The sequence below is a fragment of the Delphinus delphis genome, chromosome 5, assembly GCF_949987515.2.
Source record: "Delphinus delphis chromosome 5, mDelDel1.2, whole genome shotgun sequence".
Classification (NCBI taxonomy): domain Eukaryota; kingdom Metazoa; phylum Chordata; class Mammalia; order Artiodactyla; family Delphinidae; genus Delphinus; species Delphinus delphis.
The window spans coordinates 12,234,741-12,251,333 of NC_082687.1; the positions used below are offsets into that span (position 1 = coordinate 12,234,741).

Here is a 16,593-nt window from a genome sequence, read left to right on the forward strand (position 1 = left end):
CAGCAAAGGAAAAATGACAAATAGCATAAAAGGGAACTCCCATAAGGTTAACAGCTGATTTCTCAGCAGAAACTCTACAAACCAGAAGGGAGTGGCATGACATGTTTAAAGTGATGAAAGGGAAGAACCTACAGTCAAGATTACTCTACCACACAAGGATCTCATTCAGATTTGATGGAGAAATCAAAAGCTTTACACACAAGCAAAAGCTAAGAGAATTCCACACCACGAAACCAGCTCTACAACAAATGCTAAAGGAACTTCTCTAAGTGGGAAACACAAGAGAAGAAAAGTACCTTCAAAAACAAACCCAAAACAATTAAGAAAATGGTAATAGGAATGCACATATCGATAAGTACCTTAAATATGAATGGACTAAATGCTCCAACCAAAAGACACAGGATTGCTGAATGGATACAAAAACAAGACCCATATATATGCTGTCTACAAGAGACCCACTTCAGACCTAGGGACACATACAGACTGAAAGTGAGGGGATGGAAAAAGATATTCCATGCAAATGGAAATCAAAAGAAAGCTGGAGTAACAATACTCATAACATATAAAATAGACTTTAAAATAAAGAATATTACAAAAGACAAGGATGGACACTACATGATGGAAGTGGAAGATATAACAATTATAAATATATATGCACCCAACATAGGAGCACCACAGTACATAAGGCAACCACTAACAGCTATAAAAGAGGAAATCAACAGTAACAATAGTAGTGGGGGATTTTAACACCTCACTTACACCAACAGAGAGGTCATCCAAACAGAAAATTAATAAGGAAATACAAGCATTAAATAACACAATAGATCACATAGATTTAATTGATATTTATAGGACATTACATCCAAAACCAGCAGATTACACTTTCTGCTCCAGTGCACACAGAATATTCTTCTCTGATTTATCCTGGAGAATTTATTCTCCAGGATAAATCACATCTTGGGTCACAAATCAAGCCTCAGTAAATTTAAGAAAATTGAAATCATATCAAGCATCTTTTCTGACCACAGCACTATGAGATTAGAAATCAATTACAGGGAATAAAACGTAAAAAACACAGACACATGGAGGCTAACCAATACGTTATTAAATAACGAAGAGATCACTGAAGAAATCAAAGAGGAAATCAAAAAATACCTAGAGACAAATGCCAATGAAAACACGACAATCCAAAACCTATGGGATGCAGCAAAAAGAGTTGTAAGAGGGAAGTTTATAGCAATACAAGCCTACCTCAAAAAACAAGAAAAATCTTAAACAATCTAACCTTACACCTAAAGGAACTAGAGAAAGAAGAACAAACACAGCCCAAAGTTATTAGAAGGAAAGAAATCATAAAGATCAGAGCAGAAATAAATGAAATAGAAACAAAGAACACAATAGCAAAGATCAATAAAACTAAAAGCCGGGTCTTTGAGAAGATAAACAAAATTGATAAATCATTAGCCAAACTCATCAAGAAAAAGAGGGAGAGGACTCAAATCAATAAAATTAGAAATGAAAAAGGAGAAGTTACAACAGACACCACAGAAATACAAAGCATCCTAAGAGACTACTACAAGCAACTCTATGCCAATAAAATGGACAACCTGGAAGAGATGGACCAATTCTTAGAAAGGTATAACCTTCCAAGACAGAACCAGGAAGAAATGGAAAATATGAACAGACCAATCACAAGTAATGAAATTGAAACTGTGATTAAAAATCTCCCAACAAACAAAAGTCCAGCACCAGATGCTTCACAGGTGAATTCTATCAGACATTTAGAGAAGAGCTAACACCCATCCTTCTCAAACTCTTCCAAAACACTGTAGAGGAAGGAACACTCCCAAACGCATTCTATGAGGCCACCATCACCCTGATACCCAAACCAGACAAAGATAGTAGAAAAAAGGAAAATTACAGACCAATATCACTGATGAATATAGATGCAGAAATCCTCAACAAAATACTAGCAAACAGAATCCAACAGCACATTAAAAGGATCATGTGGTTAACCATGATCAAGTGGTTATCCCAGGGATGCAAGAATTCTTCAATATATGCAATCAATCAATGTGATACACCATATTAACAAATTGAAGAATAAAAACCATTTGATCATCTGAATAGATGCAGAAAAAGCTTTTGACAAAATTCAACACCGATTTATGATAAAAACTCGCCAGAATGTGGTAATAGAGGGAAGCTGCCTAAACATAATAAAGGCCATATACGACAAACCCACAGCAAACATCATTCTCAATGGTGAAAAACTGAAAGCATTTCCTCTAAGATCAGGAACAAGACAAGGATGTCCACTCTCACCACTATTATTCAACATAGTTTTGGAAGTCCTAGCCATGGCAATCAGAGAAAATAAGGAAATAAAAGGAATACAAATTGGAAAAGAAAAAGTAAAACTGTCACTGTTTGCAGATGACATGATATTATGCATAGAGAATCCTAAAGATGCCATCAGAAAACCACTAGAACTAATCAATGAATTTGGTAAGGTAGCAGAATACAAAATTAATGCACAGAAATTTCTTGCATTCCTATACAATAATGATGAAAAATCTGAAGGAGAACTTATGGAAACACTCCCATTTACCATTGCAACAAAAAGAATAAAATACCTAGGAATAAACCTAACTAGGGAGACAAAAGACCTGTATGCAGAAAAGTATAAGACACTGTTGAAAGAAATTAAAGATGATACCAACAGATGGAGAGATATACCATGCTCTTGGATTAGAAGAATCAGTATTGTGAAGATGACTATACTACCCAAAGCAATCTACAGATTCAATGCAATCCCTATCAAACTACCAGTGGCATTTTTTACAGAACTAGAACAAAAAATCTTAAAATTTGTATGGAGACACAAAAGACCCCGAATAGCCAAAGCAGTCTTGAGGGAAAAAAAGGAGCTGGAAGAATCAGACTCCCTGACTACAGACTATACCACAAAGCTACCGTAATGAAGACAATATGGTACTGGCACAAACACAGAAATATAGGTCAATGGAACAGGGTAGAAAGCCCAGAGATAAACCCACTCACCTGTGGTCAACTAATCTATGACAAAGGAGGCAAGGATATACAATGGAGAAAAGACAGTCTCTTCAATAAGTAGTGCAGGGAAAACTGGACAGCTACATGTAAAAGAATGAAATTAGAACACTCCCTAACACTGTACACAAAAATAAACTCAAAATGGATTAGAGACCTAAATGTAAGACTGGACACTATAAAACTCTTAGAGGAAAGCATAGGAAAATCACTCTTTGACATAAATCACAGCAAGATCTTTTTTGATCCACCTCCTTGAGTAATGGAAATAAAACCAAAAATAAACAAATGAGACCTAATGAAACTTAAAAGCTTTTGCACAGCAAAGGAAACCATAAACAAGATGAAAAGAGAGCCCTCAGAATGGGAGAAAATATTTGCAAATGAATCAACAGACAAAACATTTATCTCCAAAATACATAAACAGCTCATGCAGCTCAATATTACAAAAACAAACCACCCAATCCAAAAATGGGCAGAAGACCTAAATAGACATTTCTCCAAAGAAGACATACAGATGGCCAAGAAGCACATGAAAAGCTGCTCAACATCACTAATTATTAGAGAAATGCAAATCAAAACTACAATGAGGTATCACCTCACACCAGTTAGAGTGGGCATCATCAGAAAATCTACAAACAACAAATGCTGGAGAGGATGTGGAGAAAAGGGAACCCTCTTGCACTGTTGGTGGGAATGTAAATTGATACAGCCACTATGGAGAACAGTATGGAGGTTCCTTAAAAAGCTAAAAATAGAATTACCATATGACCCAGCAATCCCACTACTGGGAATATACCCAGCAAAAACCATAATTCAAAAAGACACATGCACCCCAATGTTCACTGCAGCACTGTTTACAATAGCCAGGTCATGGAAGCAACCTAAATGCCCATCAACAGATGAATGGATAAAGAAGATGTGGCACATATATACCATGGAATATTACTCAGCCATAAAAAGGAATGAAACTGGGTCATTTGTAGAGATGTGGATGAATCTAGAGACTGTCATACAGAGTGTAGTAAGTCAGAAAGAGAAAAACAAATATCATATATTAACACATATGTGAAACCTAGAAAAATGGTACAGATGAACCATTTTGCAGGGCAGAAATTGAGACACAGACATAGAGAACAAACGTATGGACACCAAGGGGGAAAAGTTGCACGGGGGTGGTGTTTTGATGAATTGGAGTCTGGGATTGGCACATATACACCAATATGTATAAAATGGATAGCTATAGGAACCTGCTGTATAAAAAAATAAATAAATAAAATTCAGAAATTCAAAAAAAAGAAAGAAAGAAACACTTGAGAACCTTGTAAAAAAAAATAAATAATTCTCTAGCCAGACTGATCAGGAACAAAAGAAAGATGATACAAATTACAATATCATGAGTGAGAAAGGCAGCATCACTACAGATTCTGTAGATATTAAAAGGATTGCATTATAATATTATGAACACCTTTATGCCAATAAATTTGACAACTTAGATGAAAAGGGCAAATTCCTTAAAAGACACAGACTACCGAGGCTCACTCAAAAGGAAATAAATAAGCTGAACATCCCCATATCTGTTTTAAAAATAGATTTTACAGTTTAAAAACTTTCTTGAAAACAAAACTCCACTTCCAGAAAGTTTTTCTCTTGAGTTCTACCAAACATTAAAGAAGAAATAACACTAATTAAACACAGATTCTTCCAGAAAGTAAATAGGTGTTACTACATTCCAACTCATTTACTGAGGCCAACATTATCCTTGCAAAGCTGGTTTAACATTCAGAAATCAGTCAATGCACTTATCCATATTAAGAGACTAAGGAGAAAAATGTAATTATCTCAATGGATGCAGAAAAAGCTTTTGACAGAATATAACATCCATTGCTGATAAAAACTCTCAGCAAGCTAGTAATAAAAGGGAACTTCCTCAGCTTCAGAGAGATCATGGTCAAAAAAATCTTACAGTTTACATCATATTTAATTATCAAAGACCAAATGTTTTTCTCCTAAGATCATGAACAAGGAAAAAGTGGCTGTTCTTACCATGTATATTCAACATTGTACTGGTACTAGCCAGTGCAATAGGCATAAAAAGGTACACAGATTAGAAAGGAAGAAGTACAAATGCCTTTATTTGAAGATTACATGACTATCTGAATCTACAAAAAAAGGAAACTAAAACTAATAAGTGAGTTTAATACGATTCTGTAATGCAAGATCAGTATGCAGCAATCTGATGTATTTCTGTACTCTAGACATGAAAAATTAAATTAAAATTTAAAAGTTTATTTTTCTGTCTAGGTAATAAGTATTTTTATTGAAGTACAGTTTCATTTACAATAGAATATACAAAAAATACTTAGCAGCAAATATGTCAAAGGAAAGGAAGACCTATTTACTGAATACTACAAAATATTGCTTATAAAAAATTTGAATTAAATGAAGATATATACCATGGTAATAAATCAGAAGACTCAGTATTGTTAATATGTCAAAAAAATTATTTGTATAGGCTCCTAGACTGCTGGAAAAATAAAGAAATCATAGTATAAATAGCATGGCAGTAGGATAATGTGTGGAATGGCAGGCAGATGTGATGGCAAAGAACAGGAGATAGAGGTAAACATGCAACTGTAGACTGGGGCCAGATCTTGAAGGGCTTTGTACACCACGCCAAGAGCTTAAGCTCTCCTTAAAGAAGTTGGAAGTCACTGGCTGTTTTATCTGTGTTTAACTTTTAATTTTCAAGTAGTTTTAGATTTATAGAAAAATTGCAAAAATAGTGCAAAGAGTTTCTTTGCATTTCTCACCCCCTTCCCCTGATATTAATGTCTTACCTAGCCATAGTACAATTATCAAGAACAGGCAGTTAACAGTAATACAATATTACTGAGTGAGCTACAGACCTTACTCAAAATTCATCAATTTCCTTAATAACTTTTTTCTGTTCTAGAATTTTATTCAGGATCCCATATTGCATTTAGTTGTCATTTCTCCTTAGTTCCTCCAGTCTGTAATAGTTCCTCAGTCTTTTATTGATGGCCTTTAAGACACAGAAATGACTTAGTGAGATCTAGAAAAAATAGATAATACTTGTTTACAATGTGGATGATTGGAGAAAGGTTAAGCTGAAGGCTATGAAATCACACCAGGTTGGAGATAGTTTTAGTAATTGGGTTAGTGGTGATATAGATTGGACTGAACACATAGTTCATCATATTTTTTACCAAGATCTTCTTATTCTTTTAATATTTAATTTGCTGGAGTATATTAATATTCTGTCACTTGTCTTGAAAGAATCAGTTCTAAATCCAAGAGGTGCCATATTATAAAAGAATAATAATTTTAATAACTAGAATGTAAAATGATGGAAAAAGTTTCAAAGACATACAGTATAATATGGATTATTATTCTTGTCACAATTGTGTTTGATCCTCACTCTTTGTTAGCTGGGATTATGCAGACAAAGATCAAATTTTACCTGTATCAACTAAATATAACATTCTGCACTCATGTAGTTTCTTAAAGTCCTATAGCTATCTTTCCGGGAGTCCTAACTTCTGTCAACTGGTGATCAGTCATAGGGTATAGGGTGGTGAAAATGTTGTTTTAGATAAATTTATCATTTTATAAGTCCATAGGCTGTGGGAAGAAGGCCTTTCTACACGTGATTTTAAGCAAAATATTCCCAAAAATCAAAGATTGACCAATTTGATTGTATAATAATCTTAAATCTTCTAAACTATACATAAATTTAAAATACAGGAAGAGTAAAGAGAGGTATTTTAACATATAAATAACAGATAAAAGGCTGATACTGAAAATATGTGACGCTTTCCTTCAGATTAATGACAAAAAGACAAACCCATTCAAAGGTCACATTCGTTGCCTATCCTTCCATCCTCATCTTATACCACTCTTCATCGTGGTCTCTGTACTCTAGCTACCTGCTTCTTCTTTCTGCCTCTTAGGTAATACATGGTCTTTCTACCACAGCATCTTTCTGTGGCAGAAAGCATCTACCACATTATATTTCTTCTAGTTGGAAATATTTTCTTCACCCCTTTTCATCAAGGTAACTCCTTTTCACTACTTATTCTTCATATTCCCAACTCACAGTCTAGGAAAAATGCTTTTGAGCTACTATAGACTAATGACTCCTTTTGACCTAACCGCTACTTACCACATCATTATACATTCATGTGAACATCTTATGTCTCTCCCATTATACACTTACCTATTTTTGACCCTTTCATCCTGAGTACCTGACACTTGCCTGGTATAGTGTGTACATTTGACATATGCAACGTATAGATGTATATGTACATAAACATGTGTTCATTGCATAATTACCGAACTAACATTAAAAGGAGAGGGGACTAATCTGAATTTTTATAAAATAGGAGGCTATGGAAATACATAATTCAAAGGTTGTAAAGTACATATTAATATCATAAAATCCAGGTTCCAGCCTTGTCTCCACTACTTATTGAAAATGTAAGAATAAGACTCAATTTAGTGTTCAGTAAATGAGGATAGGAATTTATTCAATATAATCATATCAATAAAATAGTAAAATGAATATTAAAACATTTTGTAAGTTCCAAACATATATACATAGATAAAGTAATATTTAGTCAATTTTTTTTATCATTTTTATCACATCATTGTTGGTAAAACCACTGTAGGGCTTGACTGGAATTATACTTAATATTTCATTGTTGCTTCTCAGTAGCTTTTCTCATCCTTGGCCAAACATTGTGTATATAATCTACATATTTGGAGCTGAAAGTATAGAGGCAATGCCCTAATCCCAAATCCAAAAGGAAAAAAGAAAAGAGAATGGTATCAAAATCATTACACTTTCTCTTTTACATCTGGGAGGCTGACATTTTCTGAATCTTGTAGTAAGACAGAGTTACGTGTCTTCCAGTTATTTATATGGGCCTTTACCTTTAAAAACAGCTATTTTCTACTTCTTATGGCCCAGGCATTGAAGTCTGTGCCAGGTCTGAATCCCAGCTCTGCCATTTACTAATGGTATGAATTTGGACCATGTATTTAACTTCATACATTCAAACTGAGTCAGTTTATTTACTTCAAAATGAGAAAAATAAAACTCTTCTATACAGGGCTGTTATGAACAGTAAATGGAAAAATAAAATGACTTATAGGAGGTCCTAGGTTAAATGTTTAGTGCATCTCAGGCTTAGATAATGAATTATAACTAAAGGTTCGTGATGGCAATAGATGACTGAAAAAATAGTTGACTGAAAATTGTTCAGCTGAGTTCATTTGATGACTGGTAATCAGCCATTTTAGCCATTTATATTCTTTGTAAGAAAAAATTGTCTTAATGCTTTTTAATTATAATTAAATGAATTTTTCCATATTCTCACTTCCTAAGTAGATAATTATGATTAAATTGGACCTTGTAACACTATATATATAAAGACCATCTTTACTTAGAAGAATCTGTTTCAAATAATTGTATTTTTAGCAAACTACATTAATCATATGTCAAATTAATCCCAACTTTAATATGTTGCCTATCCTTCCATTCTCATCTTATACCACTCTCCATCGTGGTCTCTGTACTCTAGCTAAATTTAGATAAACTTATCATTTTATAAGTCCATAGGCTGTGGGAAGAAGGCCTTTCTACACGTGATATTAAGCAAAATATTCCCAAAAGTCAGTATTCCCAAAAGTCTCAGATGGTTGCTGAAAATCGTAATTTACGAAGAATGCTGAATATCTGGACAGGCTGAAACTGGTGTGTGTTACTATACTCTTACAACTATAAAAGCAAAGGTCAGGTGTGTTTTGGTAGATGAAAAAGGAAATAAGCAATTATAAATACTATGCTTGTGATTCATTAATGAATGAAATAGAGAAAAAAGTTAAATTAAATTCAGCTCTTGTAGAAAGAGTACAAATCTTGCTTATCTGCCATGGAAGCTTACATTATTTTCTCATCTATAAGAGCTTACTTATTATAAAATTCAATATTGATTAATGATTTTTCAAGAAAAATAATCCATCATATTAAATGCATTGATCAATTATGAAATATGTCCTGATTTCAGATATTATAAAACATATCTGAGAAACTGCATACATTTTATTTTTTTAATTAATTTTTATTGGAGTAGAGTTTCTTTACAATGTTGTGTTAGGTTCTACTGTACAGCAAAATGAATCAGCTATACATATACATATATCCCCTCTTTTTTGGATTTCCTTCCCATTTAGGTCACCACAGTGCATTAAGTAGAGCTCCCTGTGCTATACAGTATATTCTCATTAGTTGTCTATCTTATACATAGTATCAATAGTGTATATGTGTCAATCCCAATCTACCAGTTCCTCCCATTCCCCCCTTCCCCCTTGGTATCCATACATTTGTTTTCTACGTCTGTGTCTCTATTTTTCCTTTGCAAATAAGATCATCTATAACATTTTTCTAGATTCCACATATATGCGTTAATATATGATATTTGTTTCTCTCTTTCTGACTTACTTGGCTCTGTATGACAGTCCACCCACGCCTCTACAAATGACACAATTTCCTTCCTTTTTATGGCTGAGTAATATTCCATGGTATATATGTGCCACATCTTCTTTATCCATTCCTCTGTTGATGGACATTTAGGTTGCTTCCATGTCCTGGCTATTGCAAATAGTACTGCAGTGAACATTGGGGTGCATGTATCTTTTTGAATTATAGTTTTCTTAGGGTATATGCCCAGTAGTGGCATTGCTGGGTCATATGGTAGTTCTATTTTTAGTTTTTTAAGGAACTTCCATACTGCTTTCCATAGTGGCTGTATTAATTTACATTCCCAGCAACAGTGTAGGAGGGTTCCCTTTTCTCCACACCCTCTCCAGCAATTACTGTTTGTAGATTTTTTGATGATGGCCATTCTGACCACTGTGAGGTGATACTTCATTGTAATTTGCATTTCTCTAATAATTAGTGATGTTGAGCATCTTTTCATGTGTTTGTAGCCATCTGTATGTCTTCTTTAGAGAAATGTCTATTTAGGTCTTCCACCCATTTTTTGATTGGGTTTTTTTTTTTTTGATATTGAGCTGCATGAGCTGTTTGTATATTTTGGAGATTAATCCTTTGTCAACTGCTTCATTTGAAATTATTTTCTCCCATTTTGAGAGTTGTCTTTTCATCTTGTTTATGGTCTCCTTTGCTGTGCAAAAGCTTTTAAGTCTAATTAGGTCCCATTTGTTTATTTTTGTTTTTATTTTCATTACTGTAGGAGGTGGCCCAAAAAAGATCTTGCTGAGGTTTATGTCAAAGAGTGTTTTTCCTATGTTTTCCTCTAAGAGTTTTATAGTGTCAGGCCTTACATTTCGGTCTTTAATCCATTTTGAGTTTATTTTCTTGTATGGTGTTAGGGAGTGTTCTAATTTTATTCTTTTACAGGTAGCTATCCAGTTTTCCCAGCACAACTTATTGAAGAGGCTCTCTTTTCTCCATTGTGTATTTTTGCCTCCTTTGTCATAGATTAGGTGACCATAGGTGCGTGCTTTTATCTCTGGGCTTTCTAAGCTGTTCCATTGATCTATATTTCTGTTTTTGTGCCAGTACCATATTGTCTTGATTACTGTAGCTTTGTAGTATTGTCTGAAGTCAGGGAGCCTGATTCCTCCACCTCCATTTTTCTTTCGCAAGATTGCTTTGCTGTTTGGAGTCTTTTGTGTCTCCATACAAATTTTAAGATTTTTGGTTCCAGTTCTGTGAAGAATGCCATTGGTAATTTGATAGGGTTTGCATTGAGTCTGTAGTTTGCTTTGGGTAGTAGAGTCATTTTCACAATGTTGATTCTTCCAATCTAAGAACATGGTATATCTCTCCATGTGTTTGTGTCATCTTTGATTTCTTTCACCAGTATCTTATAGTTTTCTGCATACAGTTGTTTTGCCTCCTTAGGTAGGTTTATTCCTAGGTATTTTATTCTTTTTGTTGAATTGTGTAAATATTATATGTTACGTCTGAGTCGGAGAAACATGAAAGAATGAAATCTTCTTAGTTTATTATTGTAAATAGAAAGAAGGTAAGGGTCACTTTTTGAGATACTTTTATTCTTATTAACTCTGTGTATCCTCTTTTCCTATACCTCATCCCCACTCACAAACTAAGAAAATTAGAAAAATAGGGAAGTTCTGCTCTCCAGTTATGGTTATATTGTCAACAATATTATTGGGAAAAAGTAAAGGAAAGTCAACGAATATTAGATGTTCTGCAACAGTCACCTCAAAGAGCATTGCAGTTACAATCCACTAGACTTATGTGTTCCAGAAAGGATTACACATCACAACTACTCAGATAACATATCATAATGCAAATACACGACTACCAGTAGAACCTCTAGGAGTGAAGTTAGTTATCTGTGTTAAATCTCTACTTTGAATTCTGTTGCAAGGGAGATTTTGGAAACAATATGGTAAGTAGATTGGGAGCTCTTTGAGGATAGAACCTGCCATATATATTATCTAGTCTCCAAAGAAGTTCCTGGCCCATTGTTGAACGTTGATAATTAAGTGTTGAAGAATAAGTCTATGAATTGAATGTGCAAAAGTCCTGATGTGACTTAAAATCATTAGAAGATGTTATATCAGGACAAATTGGTCAATATAAATAAGTCAGAAGAAATATCATAGGGGATAAGTGTATTCAAGAAGGATGGTGCTATCCAAAATTATTTACTGAGTTCTCATTGAATATTGAATAACATATAATCAGTTTCAAAACCCTTGATAGATTTTATTTTAATCTTATTTTACTTAATAAAAAATAAGGCAAACTGATTAGCTTCAGAAATGAAAAAATAGTGCACATGAACATCATTTAACTTAAATTTATATATTTAGACAGAGAACTTCATTTCCATAACTGCCGAATGACAGAAAAGGGTGAAAGTGTTGCTAATTGCAGTTGCTATTAGAAAGAAAGAAAAAAAGAAAGCAAAAAAAGGAAGAAAAGAAAGAAGGAAAACAAGGAAGAAAGAAGGAAGGGAGAGAGGGAGGGAGAGAAGGAAGGAGGGAAGGAAGGGAGGGAGGGAGGAAAGAAAGAAAAGATAAAAAAGGTATGCTTTCAGCAATTAATGCAGGCTACAAACATCTTTGATAGTGTTACAGTTTCAGACAGCTGGAGTCACAAAACCAGCAAGCTGTTCAGTATCCTCTATATGTTCGGAGGTGTGTGAGTACATGCATGCATAATTTAAGTAAATCACAGGGCTTGAAGTAATCAGTGGGAAAGCAGCATGCCATTGAGAAATCCTTGGCTTGGATTCTTCTAAGAAAACAGTGGTGGATACACACATAAACATGCTGATATTTCAAATTCAGTTTCCACCCTGTATGTAATGAATTAATGTGTGCATTGTATGTAACTAAAACTCTAAATATTGCAGTCCTCTAACAGTCAAGACATGGAATTCTTATACTAGAAGATAGACTGCTTCACTAAGCTTTGCTTCTGTTCTTGGTATAGCCCTTTATTTTCTCAAATCTGTCTTCGGCTGTCATGAGTCTCTTTTTTTATACTAACTTTTATATAGGGCCCTAGGAAGGGTCGATGCCCAGAGGAAATAAATTTATTATCTTCTCTGCTTCAACCAACATTTTATATTGGTAAAATGGACAAAATGGGCATCATATATAGCTCTGACAGGTTGCCTTCCAGACCTATTCTTAATGTGTCCAACTGTCAACAAGTACCAGTCTATTTTAGATGTGTGAGCTCTTTTTTTTTCTCTCTATATTGGGACTACTGCTTTTTACAAACATGAGGATAGGCAATCTCCATTGAGCTTTCCCCGATGTACAGCTCTGTCTTTTCTTTGCCATGTAAAAATTTAAGTTTGTTAAATATCACTTGCTTGCTATGGTGAAAAGGCTATTGAACAATGAGTTAGAGACCTGCTTCTTTTTTTTTTTTTTTGAAGCGGGGTGTGTGTGTGTGTTCTTAACAACTGTAAACCATTGAAGGTTGGAGGCACTATAAGAGGGATGCATGTCTATGACTTGCAGGCTACTACTCTCCCAGTCTCTTCCTATGAGAAATCTAACACGATGATTTTGCTACTCTTTTTGAGTCTCCGAATCCTTCTCCAAACAGTGTTCTAGGATGCGAACATACTGACAGTCATGGTTGGCATTGCAGTTAAAGCTGATTTTCCATTCTGGACTACATGATCTCTAAATTACCTTTCAGATCTAATATTATATGGTTTTCTGATTGCAAATTTGATGATTCTTACTTTGATTTTATAGGGAAAATTCAGTTATTCTTGCTAGTATGTGTAGCAGGATGGATAATACCAAATAGCAAATAATCTTAAAATAACACATTTTGCTTATATAATTGTTTTTAGTATTTGCTTAATTTGTGTTCTCACTAACAGAGGTTAATAGAACTAACATAGTTGATAGGAGTAAATCACAAATTATATACTAAAGCAAATTTATCTGTTAAAGAATGATTAATATATGACTCTTCAGAGTTTATCTTTCTAAATCTGAAGATTAAAATAATTTTCATGTATTGTTATATGTGACAGAATATAATACTGAAACTGATTTTTTCATATCAAACCTCTATTTATAACTTTATAACTTTTGTGGTAAATTTATATAAAATATTACCTTCATTTGATCACTTTAAATTATTGTGATCTAAAGATTGAGTTCAGCTGTGTGTACCTTAAGGCACTTATTTTGATATTAAATGCTAAATGAGCCAAGTTTTTAAGCAAAATCTATTTGAAAAAGTGAATTTCTACTTGCTTATATAAACAAGCAATAGTCTTGTTTACCTCTGTAGTGAAACAAACTTTTGACCAGCGTTTTTGCATAAATTCATTGAAAGTATAACTATAAATCTGTATTGCTTCCTATAAATGTTGAATTCATGAATATGAATAGGTTCTGTGTGATTTTTACTGAAACTTCACCTGCAATCTGTTATGGTCTAAGAAGCATTGATCCCTGATGCTATCTTTCACAATTATTTGAAATCATATTACCTCACTCATGCTTGAAAATTATGTCCCTAGTAATTATTAATTTATTTTGTATGTGTTGGTTGGCTTAACATTAATCATAATAAATTTATTTGATATGTATATGTGTGTCACTAGTATAGTACTTCTAAACTTTCATTTTGTCAGCTTTCATTAACTGGCCAATTTATCACATGGAGGTACTTATCGTCTAAATTTTCTTTCAAATTTTTCAAGAATTATGTGCAATCTGTAATAAAGTTTGAATCCTGAGAATGTTATATCTAGAATGCATCAAATCGAGAATTAATACTGGAACAATTATGTTGTCTTATCTTCTCAAATGGAATTAATTTTGCCTTGACTCTTTCTAAATTTACTTTTGATTTTATTTCTAAACTCTTGACTTCAAAGATTGGCATTCTGAGATATCACTTCTGAACTCTATTTTTCTATATATGGGACGTCTTTATGTTTACTTATAATTTATATTTTTTTAGTTTTAAATAGGTTTTGAAGTAAGAGTATATGCATACACAGAATAGTTAAAATGAAATTAAAACAGAGATCATAAACCGTATAGTAGAAATTAGAAATTCTTCAGTTGGAAACCAGAATGAGATAGTTTCTGAAATGTACACCATGAGTTTTCCCTTTTGATTTCACCATGTTTTCTTTTTTCGTTTTTTTTTTTAAGATTTTTTTTTCTGATGTGGACCATTTTAAAGTCTTTACTGAATTTGTTACAATATTGCTTCTGTTTTATGTTTTGATTTTTGGCTTCGAGGCATGTGGGATCGTAACTCCCTGACCAGGGATTGAACCCACACCCCCTGCACTGGAAGGCGAAGTCTTAGCCACTGGACTGCCAGAGAAATCCCATGAGTTTTCTGATAAACAAGGAAAAGAACAAAAACATTTTCATTTCTCCAGTTTAGTAGGAGAGACAAGTGTCATCAAAGTTTTAGATACCAGAATGGCTCTGTTTTCTGTGGTTAGAAATTCCTTCCTCAGACTCTTCATCTCCCCCTTCATTTATTTACCAGTTTGCATATTGTCTCTTTTCTTAAAACCTTGTATTATATACTCAGTAAAGAATTACCTTTTCCCTGAATGATACACTGAAAATTATAAAAGTATAGCTATCACTCTAATTGGATGCCTATCACTCGAGAGACAAGTAACAGACACTGAATTATCTCTCATGCACACAATAATCCTGAAAGATTCATGCTATTTTACCCTCTTTACAGGTGATGAAACTGAGACCAAAAAAAGCTGAGAAATTTGCACGAGGTCAAATAGCTAATTAGGATAGAATTCTTGATCTGTATTCCAACAGCACTTTGTAATGGGAGGATCTCCTCATGTAGAATATTCCTTTAAAAAAAAAATGTTTCCATAGTTGTAGAATAGCTGTGTAAGCTTTATTCACTGTTCCTCAAAAAGAGAAAATATATGAAACCTATTGACATTTGAATATTACTGTGCTTTCTTGCAGCCTGTGAACTCATGAATCAAGGCATCTTGGCCCTGGTCAGCTCCATTGGCTGCACATCAGCTGGGTCCCTCCAGTCTCTGGCAGATGCCATGCACATCCCCCACCTCTTCATTCAGCGCTCAACAGCTGGGACCCCAAGGAGTGGCTGTGGAGTGACCCGGAGCAACAGGAATGATGACTACACTCTCTCTGTTAGGCCACCTGTCTACTTAAATGACGTTATCCTGAGAGTGGTCACAGAATATGCCTGGCAGAAGCTAATTATATTCTATGATAGTGAATATGGTGAGTGTTTGTTGCTGGTATGAGTTTTGTAAGCTGGTATTTGCATGGCAGGTGACTTCGGTTAAAATCTTGAAAAATCGAAGGAGCTTACTTATTATTATTTGTGGTTTTCATGTCTTGTCACATTCTTCTTACAAATCTAGCGGCAACAACAGAAAACTTTGTTAACACCTCAAGTTCAATCTTTTGTACATATCTCGGTCTTTCAAATAATGGGAAGCCATAAAAACAATACTGTCTTTCTCCTCTTTCAGAAAGATTTATATCTCTATCTAATAAGAAAAAATCATTTTGGACAGATCCTGGAACACTTAAAAAATTACCCATTTCTATTTTTTGGTTCAAAAAAAAATCTGAAGTATCTTGCCTACACCCTCATTGTAGACTTCAGTATCTACTTAGTACTTAACTGTTTGAAGGTCACTGAAATTATATCACTTTATATTTATCCTGGCATATTGTCTACAAAATGAAATCTCACACAAATACTGAGTAGTATAAAAATACTTATTTTATTTAACTTTCTAAAGTAGAACACAAAGCGTTTTACCTAAATTTGCCATACTTTGAGAAGACACTTTCTCTCAATATATTTACCTAGTTACATTAAGAAAACTAAGCAAAAATAATATTATTTTTGTATAAGTATTTTTTCCTGAATTAATCTACCTGCTTTCTAGCTGACTGATCCCAGAGATTTTCAAA

General features: G+C 33.8%; 1 protein-coding gene across 2 annotated transcripts in view; it reads left to right on the forward strand.

Moving 5' to 3' along the window:
• Positions 1 to 16,593, forward strand: part of GRID2 (glutamate ionotropic receptor delta type subunit 2) — a 1,342,883-nt gene that overhangs the window by 685,125 nt on the left and 641,165 nt on the right. Inside the window, exon 3 of one of the 2 annotated variants that reach the window (XM_060011605.1) lies at positions 15,604 to 15,888. The exons of the other annotated variant lie outside the window; for it this stretch is intronic. Coding sequence (XP_059867588.1) covers positions 15,604 to 15,888 — 285 coding nt within the window. The remainder of the gene's footprint in view (positions 1 to 15,603; positions 15,889 to 16,593) is intronic. 2 annotated transcript variants of the gene reach the window in all.